Genomic DNA, 15,827 nt, shown 5'->3' on the forward strand with positions numbered 1-15,827 from the left:
CATGCGTCTGAGTCCTGGCACACACGTCCCACCCCTGCCCCAGCCTCCCGAAGCCTTAGCCTTCGAGATAGGGCTGGCGGTGAACCTGTCCCAGGGGTGGTTATGAGGCCTGATGCCGTGTTGAAGCTGGAAGTTCTGGGGGGTATAAGTCACACACACACTAGCACAGTCGTGCTAGTAATGATGCAGTGGGGCTGTGGGACCTGCCTGGGGAAACTGTTGGGGATCAAGGGGACCATTATCGTGGTCCATGCACCCTGAATGGCAGGTTCCTGAGAGCAGGAGAGCAGGGCCAGCTTTCCTGGGTCCTGCACCTCCATTTCTCTCCCTGACCCCCAAGCCTAGCGTGCTTTTTCGGATTTGCTACATGGTCAGACAAAAGCAAATACTGCACCCAATCTAGGAAAAATATGGAAAGATCCTCTCTGTTTTATAATCTATTTTTCTTCCAGAATAATCACAAACCTCTTTGCCATGTAGTTCCTCGGGATTCTGTGCTTAGTTCCCAGATTCCCTGACATCATTTAACCAGCTTTCAACACCATCCCGAATCTACAGTTCACCTGAGTAACTCCCATTTATTCAGGATGGGAGTCATCCAAATCAGAGATTTTTCCAAAACCTAATCTGTTTCATAATAAATTCTGTGGCTTCGTCTTCCTTTTGGTGGGAGAAGGGTGAAAGGGTATCCAATTGACTGCCCCCAAATTTTGGCATTAATATTACCATAATTTTGGGTTTTTTCCAAGCATATGTCAGCTAGTGGTATCCGGAGAGGCATTTGTAAGCTTGATTAGGTCAGGGAGGCGTCCAAGAAGGAGTCCTTGGTGGAGAACATAAAGTTCACGATTCATATGACCATGGATCTCTCTCCTGCTCTCCTCAAGGCCGTGGGGCCCTTTTGTGCAAGTAATCCATCTGTCTGAGCACTTCCTGAGTCATAGGGAGGGGTTAGTGACGATTGCTCCCATATTACAGATGAAGAAACTGTAGCACAAAGAGGCAAAGTGGCCTGAACAAATGCGTCACCTCGACCACATGACCTGTAGTCCTTGTGCCCGGCAGGCCCTAGCCCAGGTCTGGTAATAACCCGTCATACATACCTGCCGTGCCCAACCTAGCAGGCACCCTCACGTTTACTAGCCCCGTGTTCTGTGCAGGTCACACACCCAGGTTTTCTTAACGGTGATATTGAGGCTCAGAGAGGTCAAGTAATCATCCAGCTCTGGTCCTCAGAGTCCATCAGGCGTCCTGATGGCTTCCAGTGACGAGGGAACCAAGACGCAAGGAGATTCCTGCCCAGGAGATCTGATACCTGCCTAGTCCCCTGTGACGAAGACCAGGCCAGCTGGGCTAATAATGAAGACATGACAACCACTATTTCCTGCTGGGGTGGTGCCAGAGACTGGGGATGGCGGTAGTGATAGGAGATGGGATTCAGTGGATCGTTGCTAATATGGAGGCTTACCACATGCTACTCTAAATTCTCTATTTAATGCATCCGACAACTCAGTGAGAAGGCGTGCTTCCCGTGCACATCTTACACAGGACCAAACTAAGGGTTTGCAAGGTTAAGCACTTTGTCAAGCTCTCCCAGCTGGTTGGGGCTGGGCCCAGGATTCAGGGCCAGGATGCTGCCTGGCTCCAAAAGGGGGGTCTTAGTCCATGAGGCTTCTTTGCTTGTCTCATGTGCTGCTCCTCAGGACCCTTGAAGATACAGGGTTTTATCTCCATGTTTACAGTCTTTGGGAACGGCACACTTAGGTTACATTCCCTCAGTTAGCAGGAGGTGACTAAATGTCAAACCTGGGTATGTCTGACTTGACCTTGATGGTGCGGGTGCCCTGCAGGCAAAGCTCACGGCACCCACATAGGCAGGCTCATACCAAGCCATGCGTGACATGAAATGCACATGCAGCCTTCTGTCTGCCCTGAGTGAGCCTGGCCTGGAAAAGAAACATGCCGCTAAGTCCCCCGCTCACATGTTGAGTGCTCTGCCTGTCCTGAAGCGAGGTCATAGTGCCCCCCCTCCCCCGCCCTCCACCTCCAGAGGAGGCTGGATGGAAAAGGTGCTCTGGGATGGGAGGGTGGCCTTCGGTCCAACTCTCCTGCTGCCTGTTTGATTGCTACCGTCTCCACCAAGAACACTCCCTGCCCCAGCTTCATGGTCTCTGCTCATTACCTGACTTCTGTCCGCATGTGTCCACAGGGATTTACCTGTTCAGGCCAGGAGGCTGGTGGACCTGATGAAGAATGACACGGTAATTCACAGTCCCAGTCTCCTAGGCTCTCTTGAGCTAGCATTCCCCAGAAGAGGGAGTAAGCCGGAGAAATCCATGGAGACAGAGAGGGTCAGGGTCAGGGACCACATGGAGGTGCAGAGAACCCACCTTTAAAAGCCACAAGTGATCGAGCTCCTCCAACTGGTGACTATGACCTCAGGACCCCAAAACCACAGAATAGAAAATAGTGATGTCCATTAAACCCTCCGGGAGGTGAGGACCCATCCCTGCCAGGGTTTGGTACTCTTGTCTTCTTGACTCAGCTCTGGAGCAAGGCGCTTACTTGTTTGTTTCTTGTTCATTTCAGAAGATAAATTTTCAGGAGGATTGGAAGATAATAACCGTGTTCATAGGAGGCAATGATCTCTGTGATTTCTGCAACGACCCGGTGAGCCTCTAGGCCCTTAACTCAAGACTCCCCCAGGGAAGGATTTCCACACCAGATGGCTAGGACGAGTGCAGCAGGCTTGGCACTTGGGGCTTGTAGCCTGGAATTAACCCTGAGACCAAGAGTGCATTCACCTCCAGGCAAAGACTCAATAGAACTGGTTATGAAACTGATCTTGATTAGGTTTTATAACAAGGGAGCCTGATCATATCATTCTAGAAACCAAGGTCACATTCCAAGGATCTAGAAAAATCAGGCATATATTCATATAGATCATTAAAGCTCAGTTCCTTTTTCCAGCATCGAGAACTGCCTTACCATCTCTGTTTTGAATGGAAAAAAAAAAAATGATTTCCTAATGCAAACATTTAGGCATGGTTCAGAGCCAAGTCATTCCGAGCTGATGAGAATCCCAAGAGCCAGGCTGCTGCCCTGTGGGTGTGGTGCTTCTTCCTGGAACCCCAGAATCTCTGAGCTGGACAAACCCCACAAATCCTGTTGACTGTTCTCCCACCTGCCGCAGGAATGCCTTCCGAGATCCTAGCTGTTGAATATTCCCAGCGACAGGAAAGCTTTTTAACTTGCTCTCATTAGTACTATAAGCAAGTACCAATTTTTTGGTAGTGTTTGTGTCAAACCCAAATTGGCCTTCTTGTAACTTCCACCTTTTCTGCCTATGCTAGGCGTGCCTGTACCTCTTCTACCTTCAATTTAGCTGACTTTAAAAATAATAGGTTTTTAGGGGCACCTGGGTGGCTCAGTGGGTTAAAGCCTCTGCTTTCAGCTCAGGTCATGGTCCCAGTGTCCTGGGATCGAGCCCCACATCGGGCTCTGTGCTCTGCAGGGAGCCTGCTTCCACCTCTCTCTCGATCTGTCTGCCTCTCTGCCTACTTGTGATCTCTGTCTGTCAAATAAATAAATAAAAATCTTAAAAAAAAAAAAAAGAAAATAATAGGTTTTTAAATTTTTTTTTTAAATTTTATAAGCAATGCACACTGGAATCTCATCAAAGCACAAAGAAAAAACATATTTTCTGTAATTACAACACCCAGAAATGCCATCGCTAACATTTTGTTAAATGTCTTTCTGGCATTTTTCTCTGAAAAGGGAGAAGTTACTTTATTATTTGCTAAAAATAGCTTCCTTCAGAGATATTGTTTGATGATCTGCTTTTTTTTTTTTTTTCAGTAGCAATCCATTAGGAAGATGATCCTATGTCAGTAGTCTTCCATAAAATAATTCTTAATGACCATATAACTAGTCCATAACCCGTATTGGCCATACTTTCCTTAACTGTCACCATTTACTGTGTATTTAGCTTGTATTGCTTCTAATTATGCCTATTATAAATAACACCAGGAGAAACATCCATCTCAATGGGCACCCCTAATAGTTTCCTGATACATGCCCTGAGTAGTAAGACTTTTAGGCAAGAAGGGATGTACATTTCCCCTACTGTTTTATCACAGAAATTTCCAAACATACTGAGAAATGCAGAGAATTATGTAGCAAATGCCCATCTACCCACCGCCTAGGTTTTACAGTTGTTACCATGTTGCCGTATTAACTTAGCACATATCTGTCTCTCCATCTCACTCTGGGGGGACGCTGCACATTTTCAGTGCCTTGGATACAGATAGCCAAACTGCTTCCAGAATGTTGGCATCAATTCTGCCTCCTTCCTCACGTTCCATCTGGCAATGTATGTTATTTGTTCTAATAGCTACTAATCTAATAAATGAAAAAATCGTATCTTCAAAATTTGCATTTATTTGATGAGTAGGGAGGAAGAAGCCTTTATGTCCCTTGTTTCACGCTCATTTGAATTCCTCCTGATAAATTCTATATGAAGGCCATTGGCTACCTTCTGTTTAGGTATTTATCGTTCTCTTACAGATCTCTAAAAATCCCTCATATTAAGTATACTAACCCTTTATCAAATATGCTGCCTGTTTGTCGATTTCCATTTAATTTTGTCTATAGTGTTTTCTGATAAACAGAATGTCTTTAATGTCTGGTATCATTTCCTGGGCATGTATTATAAGCCAGGCACCATACTAGGTGCTGAGCCTTGCAGCTCTGTCCTCAAGGAACTCACAGTCAGGGAGGGAGGTACAGAAAATGCACCGTAACACGGTAAGGACAACATGGTGGCCCCAAAGTAAGAATTGCCATGGGAATTTGTGTTTTGTAGGGTGGTGGGGGGAGTCAGGGGAGTACAAGGAGCAGAAGTCCTTCCAACTAGGGCTGGAAAATGACATTCAGCAGAGCAAAATCGGGAAGTGGGGAGTCCTGCTGAGCCTGGGGAGCTTCTGTCCTGAAGGGCAACCCTGGTTCCCAGACCCATCACAGCCTCAAAGTCACCAGGGTTTTTCTGGGATGTGACGGGCTCGCTGTGGGCGTGCGGCTGTCAGTGAAGCAGGTAAGGAAGTTGGACTGTGGCCTCTGCTCCACTTTTGAGTCATTTGATGGAAAAGGTCTTGGTTAGATTTTAGCCACAGAAAGGGTTCCACTTAAAAAAAAAAATTAAAAATCACCAAGTATGGAGATAAGAAGAAATAACATAAAATGTGTTTATTCTTGGGGGAGGGATTCACAACCCCCTTCCCCTACAATCATGTCTTTAAGTGATCTGATGGGGCAGCAGGTCCCCAGGCACTTTGAGGCTTGAAGGCAGAAGAGCTCGGGCCATGGGACCAGAGAACATTCAAACTGCAGGAGATCTGAGAAGTCCCGTGCTCCAACACCCTATTCTAGAGGGGCCCAGAGATGTGAGATGCTTTAGCTAAGTCCCTGCATCTAATTAATGCAAAGTGGATCCAGAGCTTTCCATAACTTTATGCAAAAAACAAGGTTTCTGGGGAGGTCACAGCCATGACCAGCCTAAGGATGGTGGGTTTGGTCTGAAGGCTGGAGGCCGCCTAGACCAACCTTATGTTTCAATGTCGCCCATTCTGGCTAACATACAAGAAGGAGGGGACCCAAGGCATGAACGAGCCTGGTCCACAGAGAAATTAGGTGGTGGATGGTGTTAGACCTTCCCTTTTCCCGCAGGCCCGCTATTCTCCTCAGAACTTCACGGACAACATCGGGAAGGCTCTGGACATCCTCCATGCTGAGGTGTGTAGGCTGGACTGTGTGGCCTCTGAGCAGCTCAACCAACGGTCTTTCTTGGGCCTCAGACGTAGCCTGGAAGGGCTCTGACTTCCTGCTCGCCTTTCCCTGGAAGCCAGCACTGACAGTGCCCCTGTCCTGATCCCAGAAGCCTGAACACATAGGTGTCAAAAGCAGGAGGGAGGGAGATGGGGAGGGATGAAGGAGGTGGATGGGGCATGGAAGACCCCAGACCCGGTATCCAGCAGGAGAGGCTGGCCCAGACCTAGATGAGGGACTGGAGCCGCCAGCCGCTATCCTCTTGGGGACTAGCCTTGCCTTTTCTCAGGTTCCTCGTGCATTTGTGAACCTGGTGAAGGTTCTGGAGATCATCAGTCTGAGGGAGCTATACCAGGAGATGAACGTCAGCTGCCCAAGGCTTATCCTCAGGTGAGAAGGAAGCTTCTCCCCCATTCCCTAAAGCACCAGGGGATCCTCAGCAGAAACCAACTCTGATTCATTAGAAAGTCCAAGGGCAGGTGTGTGAGGAGGACTAAGCCCACCCCATTTTCTAACCTGACGAGGCCTCATGGGTTTTTGTGAGCCCAGTGTAGACCTTAGCTAACCTCGGGGTCTGTGTCACCACCCGACCATCCTCCTGGCTGTCCTGGGAGCTCAGGACACCCTTCAGTTCTCCTGGGAGGGAAGAGTAAAGCGTGGGGAATGGAGTGGGCCTTTGTGGGCCAGGGTCACCAGTCAGTGTAACCAGAACGTCCCCCCATCGAGCCCCATCTCTAGGACAGAGGGAATCTCTCTCTGGTGGGGGTGTCCTAGGCTGGGCACTCACAACTATGGTGCTACGGTCACTTGCTGGAGGAGAGGGTGTCACATTAGAATCAGGGAACAATCTTTTCTGAGCACAGAGAGGCCTGGCCCTGGGAAGGCCCTGGAAAGGCCTTTTTCATCCCCCGTCTCCAGAGCCAAAGACAGCTCCCTCTCTGACATGATACCTCTCCTTGACCTTCTGGATTAAGATGTCCTTCTAACCTGAGCATGGTCATTTCTGCTGGCATTCCTTCCTGCATGGCCTCCCCTGGACCCTGAGCCCAGGTCCTGCGGGCTGAGCCCCACCCCAGCGTCCTCCCCGGCCCTGTAACCCTTGATGGGCCCCCACGACAGCCCCGAGCACAGCACATGGTGATGATTCATGTGCCTCTCCCCGCAGCCCTACACCCCCCCCCCACCGCCCCACATGAGTCACGGCTCACACATCAGAGCTCCTGTTTGTTGAGGGAGTGAATGAATAATTCACAAGGGCCAGATTTGCTCTTGCAAATGAAGCGGTACCTTGGCTACTCCCCTGAAGATGGTCCCAGACCTCAGCTGGGGGCCCAGACCGCACAGGTCTCCCCACAACTGGGGAAGACCTGAGGACCCCGTGAGTGGGAGGACGGCTGCCGCGTGACCCGTGCCTATGAAGGCAGCCAGTGTCAGGCGTGCTGTATTGTCAGCGGCTGACTCATCCCCTGGCTCCCACTCTTTCTCCAGTCACTGGGCCACCCAGGGGTTCAGTGGATTCGTCTCAGCGCAGCTTACCCAAAAGTCTCTTGCTGCCCATCACTGCAGGGTTTTCAGACAATTAAAGCTAACAGTTCAGAAGAAGGCATCTGCCAGGTCCCTTCTCAGCCCTGTAATGGCCAAGTCACTGACTGCCAGGTGAGGCAGACTCGGGGTCACCTTGTCCTGCCACCTCTCCACTGTTCTGTCTCTGTGGTGGTCCTTTCCTTGGAGGCACGAGTTTCTTCTGAGCCATGCACACTCTGATCCCCTCACCCTGTGTGCCCCCCCATCCCCAGACCAAAAGCCCAGATGGGCAAGGTGGCCAACCAGAGCAGAGGTACAGACTGGACAGAAGCAGTTTAAGTAGGGATTAAGAGCTCAGGTTCAGACCAGACAGACTAGAGTTCAAGTCCTGGCTCCCACACGTAGTCTCCATGTGACCTTGAGCAAGTACTTAACCACATGGAGCCTCAGTTTTCTCCTCTATAAAATGGGGATGATAATACAACTTCTTGAATCGCTGAGAGGAAAATCAAATGGATTAATACCCATAAAGCTCTTGGCATGGTGAGCATCAGGACATGTGAGCCCTTATTCTGAGCGTTGCTGCCACTGTTATTATTTAAAAGTAGGTGTGCTTTACCTTTGTTGCCTGGTCTGTCCTCACACAGTCATAAGGTAACCAGCTCCGGAAGTAACTGGCTCGTTTTCATGAGAAAATGCAGCTCTGGGGAACTTTTTCCAGCCTCATCTGGCGGGGCCTCCATTAGCACTGACTTCTAACACCTCTAGGTCAAATAGATTATGAATCTCAAGTCCATGTCGTGCATTTGGACAGTGATCTTGGTGAGGTGAGACATCTCTTTGGTTCGGTCCACAGGAACCTGTGCCCCTGTGTCCTGAAGTTTAAGGATAACTCAACAGAACTTGCTGCCCTCATCGAAGTGAATAAGCAATACCAGGTAAGCTGAGAATGGGTTCTGAGACGGCACCGGAAATGCTGTGTGATCTCATTGCTCCAGTGAGAAAATGAGGTCATGCTTACATTATCATGACCCCCGCTGTCCAGTGTGAGGGTGTGAGGTGACCAGTGAGCCGTTTGCAGATTTGAAGACACCTTGAAAGACCACAGGGACTGTGATTTGGTTTATTTGCACTAAGTTTGTAGAGCCGAGTCACTGAACACGCTTCACCAAATCTCCATTCCTGGCCTTGCACATACACACACACACACACACACTATTTCCATTTGGAGAGTGCGTGTGAGTTTCTGACTCCTGGCTGAGAAGCCCTTTCCACCTGAGAGAGTCTAGAGGATTCACTGAGATGACTTGCATGTCCTTTGCTGTCCTCTCCCAGGGAAGCAGATACTCTGGGGGAGCACAGGGAGAAAGAGAGTCAGCCGATGATCTCCAGACATCCTGTGCATTATTCATTTGGGGCCTTTTTCCATCCAGTCTTTGGCCAGAGCAGCTGGCTCCCTTGACGACCTTCAGTTTCCCCCAAAATAATCATCCAGTCACTCAAGAGGACAATGGTACCCTTCTGGTTCTTCTAGAGTAGGCTACAAACAGTAACCAGGATGGATCCATCCTTCAAACTCATGGACTCCTTGGAACAGAACCACTTCCCATCAGGGGTATCAGGGCTTGAAGGAACGAGCCTCCATCTGTCACCCTCTGGGTGACTCCCCAGCTGTACTTCCTTCTGCTGTGGGCAGGCAGAAGTCCATGGCCTGTACTAGGAGAAGAAAGGCAGCCAAGGTTACAGCCATGAGAGCAAACCTGTTCCAGGTAGAACAGGTTCTTGGAGGCAAGCAACAAAAATGTATGTGATGCGGGTTAATTTAAGCAGTTGGATTATTTAAGTAGACGGTCTGGAAGAGTTAAAAAGCTATGATCAGAGGTGGGGGCACCAGAAATCATGGCATCATGAAATTCTAGGGACCAAGTCATAAGGATCAAAATCAGACTAAGGAACTTGTTCAGTGGAGACACTGTGGACACCACTGTCACTGCTGCTTCTAGGAATCGACCGCAGCTGCCACCCTTAGCAGAATGGATTCTGTGCTGTCCCTCTTTCTGGCACTAGCTTTGGAGGGCCCCTGGGCATGTGCCTAAGTCCGAGTGTGGGGGTCACTGGGAAAGCCCGCATTTGTCTTCCTCATTTTGTACAGTGGGAGGCCGGCTGCTCTTCATATAGTGGAGTTTTTCCAAACATAGGAAGTGGGTTCAGATGCTGTTCCTAGGTCTAATGTTGGTTACCACTGAGATCCAGGAGAAGTTCACGGTTCGCCGCAGGAGGCCATCACGCCCACTGGTGGAATCCTCTCCCTACTTTCTGCAAAAGCTATGACTCCCATCTCTCTCCATGGAGATGATCATTGCTATTCATGACCACCATGTGCCAGGCATTCTAGACACTATTTCTTTCATTTCCCAAGAGCGACCTGGTTCCACTGTGGGCGATTGTAGCTATTCGCAGAGTAACCAGTAGCACTGGAAGGGAGCTAAGGGATGGTCCAGGCCTGGCCAAACATCCTCCACTTACAGATGAGGAAAGAGAGGTCCAGAGAGGGGAAGCATCTTGCTGAAAGTCACACTGCTATTCAGTGGCATTGCACTCTCTTTCTGGCTGTCCCCAGGGGGAAAGTACATGTGGCGCCTTCGATAATGACCCCATTGATGTTCCTGACTGCCCGTTCCAGCCAGGGTCCTGGCCCCAAATGGTAGAAATCCTGTAAGCAGTGAAAATGGCAGAGGCTGGCAGAACCTGGAGCCTGAACTGGGCTAACTTGTCCTCCTGGAACCGAGCCCAAGGGGGAGCTCTGAGAGTAACAGCTCTGTTACTTTCCTGGGCAGACCTGAGGGTCTCAAAGGAGGGTGTATGCACGGGAGCATGCCTGCCCCCCCCCCAAACACACACCATGCACAGATGATATAAATGGGCATTAAATATCGTTGCTGATTCACCTTTGAGTTTCTGAACAAATGTAGGACAGAAATAAATTAAATGTAACGATTATCCCAAAAAAGTCATTACATTGAATTCATGCCGTCCCCCACCCCCTGTCAGAAGCTTCCAGAGGAGATCAAGCTGATGGTCTTGGGTTTTTCCTTGCCTTTCCTTTTTTCCCCCCACAGCCTAGGTCAGATACACGCCACTGTGAGTGGAGGTTGGGGTTGAGGCGGAAGGCTGATCTAAAAAAGTAACTAGCTGGTTCCTGATCAGTTAAGATTTTGTTACAGATTGATTTCACTCCAGGGGCGGACTCTGTTCAATTCTATGGCAGCGAAAGAGGTGGCCCACAGCCCGAGTGGAGGTGGGGAGGCCCCCCCTTACCCCTGCCCCCTTTGCCTCCTGCAGGAGGGGACTCACCGGCTGGTTGAGAACGGTCGGTACGACACGAGAGAGGATTTTACGGTGGTCGTGCAGCCATTCTTCGAGAAAGTAGACATGCCAAAGACGCCGGTAAGGAAAACAAGCCTGGTGGATGTAGGGGAGCCCCACAGAGCCTGGTTGGTTCTGAGTGTCATTTGTGTCCCGGACGTCCTCCAATACGGACCCTCCTTTACGCCCTGTGACCAGGACGGGTTGCCGGACAGCTCTTTCTTTGCTCCTGACTGTTTCCACTTCAGCAGCAAAGCTCACGCGCACGCGGCCAGCGCCCTCTGGAACAACATGGTAAGATGACCGAGGTAGGGAAACCTATTCTCTCCCTGTAGGAGAAAGACTCTGGCGAGCTTTTGAAGGAGTTCAGAGGCCCATCGCTCAGGCTGTATGATCCCCCGCCCCATAGCGATGACAGACCCCATTGCCTGTGTCCGTCCCTTCCTTCCCCAGCCCTGACCTGCAGCCTGACCTCTCCCTTCTTGCCACCTCTTTCCACTTCTTGCTTTAGCTGGAACCTGTTGGCCAGAAGACAACAGAGCACAACTTTGAATACAAGATCAATATCACCTGTCCGAACCAGGTAGCACGCGAACCGCGTCCTTGTAAACGGGTCTGTTTATCTGAGGCATCTTTTCCAGGATTATAGCATCTCTCAGGTTTCTCAGCTCTTTTCATCCCCAGTTCCCACTTCCAACCCAGATTCCAGGTGATCGTCCACAAAGCCCCATCTGGCTGGACCGTAAGGGGGCGACAGCCCCCTGTGGCCAGGGGTGCCTAGTGTCCCTTTGTCTCTCCATGTCCCAGGGAGCCCCAGCACGAGTCTGGGCTGCACACACCCAGGAAGGGGAACATGATAGCACCTTCCAGCTCTCATTTTGGAGACTAGGGGCAGTGGAGCACGTCAAGACCAGGATGGGGCAGAAAGGATACCCTGTCTCCATGTAGCCACTGTCTCTGTGGCTAGATCGAAAGATAGAGGAACTGAGACCTGGAGTATCTGCTAGGGCGATGGGGGAGGGGCTGGTCAAATTGGGGGTGGGGGCTGGTCAAATGGAAGCTGGAGCTAGAAAATTAGACATTACCTGGGAAGGTAAAGCAGGCCCAAACCACCCCCCCCCCCCGCCCACCATGTTCACTCGCAAATGGCCAGAGGGATACTTGGACCTCTGCAGCTGATCCCTCCCCTCTATGATGTCCTCCACTGGGAACCTCTGAGCCAGGGCTTACATGGAGCAGGACCTCAAAGCACCTGACTTTCTTGCCTGGGCAGGGTGGGAGTGGCCCGGGGTGGCAAGGGGTCTGGGGAGTAGGCAACATGCACTTACCGAGGCAGTGGCTGGGGTGGGAGGGTCAGAGGCAGGAAGGAGAGGGGATGCAGCCACCCCAGCCAGCTGTGAAGGGAGCAGAGAGCAGACTTGCTTACTTGGGAGCCACTGCAGGCTTTATGCTAGCTGTTCCTAAGAGTTCAGGTTGCAGAGAAGGCCCAGTGCATCCTGGGAGGGAGCCCACAGTGGTCAGCCTGGCGGGGAGGGGCTGTCATGTAGAGTGTCATGTAGAAAGCCAGCAAATTTGCTAGAGTTGCTCACCGCCCTCTTCTCACAGGTCTGGCCGTTTCTGAGCACCTACAAGAACAGAGTGCAGGTACTGGCTTGTTTCCTCCTTGTGGCCCTCCAGCCAGCAAGGTGGGCAGTCCCCAAGCTGGGACTGGCCCCACAAGGTGGCGGGGGAGGCAATGTGGGTAAGGGTCCTGGTGGGCAGCCAAGGGAGATTAATGCTCTTCTATAAGGTCTACTGACCTACACCTTCAGACCAGGCGGTGGGCAGGATGAGCCCCACTGGTAAACAGCCCAGGTGGGACCAGCCAGTCGGACCGCTTCAGAGACCTAGGTGATGAGCGTTTCATCCTCGTAAGGCTGTAGAATCAGAGATGGCTGGGGTGGGATAGGATTGTTGTGTCAATGTTCCGATTCTTGCACTGGATGGTGAGCGATCTGAACTAGGTTAGCGGATCCCAGGCTAAGATCACCTAGGGAGCCTTCTCAAAGTGCCTTTCCAGGTCCCTCCCCAGGGTGGGACCCAGGAATCCAGGTGTGTTTGGTGAAGCTCTCCAAGTGAGTTTGATGCCCAGCCAACCTCTCCGGTCCCTTTCGACCCTGAGATTCTATGATTTGTTCTATGCCTTTAGGGTCATGGGAGCCAGCTGCCTTGCAGGGATAGAGCCCCTTCTTCCTCGACACCCACCTCAGGTAAGCCCCTTACGACACATCAGAACCCAGGGCCCCCCCAAAGCACTCGGAGGCCAACGAGCGCTCTGACAAGACTTGGCATGTGTAACTCAACGGCAGCTTTAGGGCTGGGGCTTGCTTCCTATCTGGGTGGTTGCCTGGAACAGGTCCCTGCTTTGTCCCCCTCTGCTGTGCAACGATATCTTTACCCCACAGGACCCAAGGTGACCAGGCCAAGAACTGTTTGCTGCCCTCAATTCAGCCTGTTAGTCGATGATCTCCAGGAGCTCCCCCTTAATGGCCCAGCCTAGTGGCGTGACCTCCCTGAGGCCAAGAGCTGGGCGGGGGCGGGGGGGGGGGGGGGTTGCCCAGCAAGTCCCAGGAGCGAGTCAGCTCTGCAGGGTGCCCTGGGGCCCCAGGCTCTCTGATCACTGCTCCCTGCAAGAGGGCCAGAAATTTCCATGGAGGCTTCAAAAGCGATCTGGGACAGGGCAAGGCCTGACATGAGTCTTTCTCAGACTCTTGGCAGAAATTCAGAACGCAGCTGTAAACGGGCTGGGCCTCAGACCCTATAGCTCATCTCACATGGTCCAGCACCCAGGTGGCCCTGCCCTCAAGGTCACAGCTGGCCTCCCACCCCACCATGTGTAAATTCCACTCTCCTCTCCCCACCATCCATCCACCCTGCCACCACCACCCCCATGTCGCCTCTGCACCGCTCTCCCCACAGGCCCAGGATTGATTTGTTGGGTCTTTTCTGAGGAAATCCTTTATATAACCTCTGTCTCCATGGCCCAAACACACATACAGGTCATGCCTCTGGTCCCGCTTCAGGTCAGAAGCCCTAGACTCTGAATACAGGTTCCTTCCCCTGCACTCAAGTGTGTCCGCTTGTCTTTCCAGTGCACGCCCTGAGACCGGCAGACATCCAAGTCGTGGCTGCACTGGGGGACTCCCTGACTGTAAGGGTGCTTGGGCCCCAGGTGGGGGGTAGGGGATGGGGGAAGCTGCACCTGTTGGTCTCAGGGCCTGCGCCCCTGACTTCTGCCCCTAGCCTGGCCCTGTCCATCCCAGAGGGTGGCAATGGTTTGATTTTGCAGTCACTTTCTCAATCAGGTGTGCAAGGGGACATCTTTTTCAGGAGCGAACACCTCACAATTGCTTTTTTTAACAACTGCAGAAAAGATGTCATTTCAACTCAAAATAACCTTCTGAACCCACCTCTGTGGGTTCTCCTTTCCCTCTGGATTACACTTGAGGAGTAGCTCAGACCCTCACATATATTATGTCTGTGTACCTGCGTGCAAAGCAGAAGACTCCACAACCGTGGCTTAAGCTCTGCTGTGAATTTTCAAGAAACAGGGCTCCAACCCTCCCAGATGACCACTTTCTGGCAGCACTTCTGAGGCCACAAGATTGCCTTACAGAATGTCCCAGAGGGAAAGAGGAGAAATGTGACGTTTATGAGAAGCCTGCCCACTGCGGTCCACTCCAATCTAGAGATAGGCTCCTTCGTGCTTCTAAGAGAAGTTCGGAGCGTAGGGCTTGCAGTAGTAATACGGCCATGTCTCATACATGCAAAGCACTTCGGAGTTTGCAAAGCTGTTTTTGCCACCATGATCCGATTTCGTCATCAGAGCAATCCTGTGGGGACCAGAGCTCAGCAAGTCATGTCCTCGGGTCAGTTAGGAGGCAGCTGAGAGGCAGGGAAGGCAAATGACCGGAAAGGAGCATGGGAGAATGCAAGCCTGTTCTCAGGCTCCCGGCCCAGGGTCTGCTCACGCCGCATGATAAATGCATTGGGAACTGCCCGCCTCCCTTTCCTCTGACTTATTCATTTTCCTATGGACTTTGGTGTGTTTTCAAAAGGCTGGCAATGGAATTGGTTCCAAACCGAATGACCTTTCTGATGTCACCACGCAGTATCGGGGACTGTCATATAGGTAATGCTAACCCTTCACCCCCTCCCGCCCCAGGCTCACCCCCAGAAATGGGGTGAGGGGATTGTCTCTTGTAAATGTGTAAATACTGAGGAGCCAGGACTGGATCTGGAAGGGGTTTCAGAACGAAAATTGATGTATTTCTGCAAAATGTGACCATAGGGTGAATAGAGAGGATATTTTATTGTTGATAACTTTTTTTTCTTTAATTGTACAGAAGAAGAAAACCAGGGTTCTTGTCAGACTCCTGGGTCAGCAAATCCAACATGAAATGCACCTGAAAAGCTCCAAACCTCTGAGTCTTCACCTGCCCGTTTCCATGTCTGTGCACATGTGGAGATCTCCGTCTGTTTGCTGTCTCTATGTATTTGTTCATGTCATTCTGTGCTCACACCTCTGCCTTCACATATATGTCCATGTCTGTCCAGAAAACTCTGAAATGCAACATACCACTTCAGAAGGAGAGGACTAAGACAGACTCACCAGCCTTGAGCCCTCCTGGCTGCCTGCACCAGACCTGGCACTGAGCCGGGTGGGCGAGGGGGTGGATGGGAAGCGCCCGCAAATGCTCGAGCTCCATGGGCATGTGCTGCTTGAAAGTGAGATGCCTGAGGGCCCCAGGGATAGAGAGGTTGGTAAAGAAAGCTCCCAGAGAAGGTGGGAGTTGACAGATTAGCAATCAGATGAGAAAGGGCATTCCAGACCAGAGGTAGAAAAAGCTCTCAGAACAGGTAAGGTGAGTGGTTGGGTGTGGGTGGGTGTTCTTCAGTTTTTTTCTTTTCCAGTGAAGTTCGTGTTTATGTGTATTTCACAGTCATTGGCAATTAGCTCAGAATTCCAAACAACAAGGCCAGCCAGGAGAGGGCAGAGTGCTAAGACGTTTTACAGCCACTTCACATGCTTGCCTCCTCCCTTCTTCCGCCCAGTGAATTCAGATGGAAACTTT

At 51.1% G+C, this 15,827-nt stretch overlaps 1 protein-coding gene across 1 annotated transcript in view; it reads left to right on the plus strand.

Moving 5' to 3' along the window:
* The window catches only part of PLB1 (phospholipase B1), a 145,238-nt gene that overhangs the window by 88,435 nt on the left and 40,976 nt on the right, over positions 1 to 15,827 (plus strand). Inside the window, exons 23-34 of the mRNA XM_047745744.1 lie at positions 2,210 to 2,261; positions 2,590 to 2,670; positions 5,725 to 5,790; positions 6,113 to 6,213; positions 8,204 to 8,285; positions 10,690 to 10,794; positions 10,912 to 11,007; positions 11,225 to 11,296; positions 12,319 to 12,357; positions 12,902 to 12,962; positions 13,845 to 13,903; positions 14,811 to 14,884. Coding sequence (XP_047601700.1) covers positions 2,210 to 2,261; positions 2,590 to 2,670; positions 5,725 to 5,790; positions 6,113 to 6,213; positions 8,204 to 8,285; positions 10,690 to 10,794; positions 10,912 to 11,007; positions 11,225 to 11,296; positions 12,319 to 12,357; positions 12,902 to 12,962; positions 13,845 to 13,903; positions 14,811 to 14,884 — 888 coding nt within the window. The remainder of the gene's footprint in view (positions 1 to 2,209; positions 2,262 to 2,589; positions 2,671 to 5,724; positions 5,791 to 6,112; positions 6,214 to 8,203; positions 8,286 to 10,689; positions 10,795 to 10,911; positions 11,008 to 11,224; positions 11,297 to 12,318; positions 12,358 to 12,901; positions 12,963 to 13,844; positions 13,904 to 14,810; positions 14,885 to 15,827) is intronic.

Source organism: Lutra lutra, chromosome 9, assembly GCF_902655055.1.
Source record: "Lutra lutra chromosome 9, mLutLut1.2, whole genome shotgun sequence".
Taxonomy (NCBI): domain Eukaryota; kingdom Metazoa; phylum Chordata; class Mammalia; order Carnivora; family Mustelidae; genus Lutra; species Lutra lutra.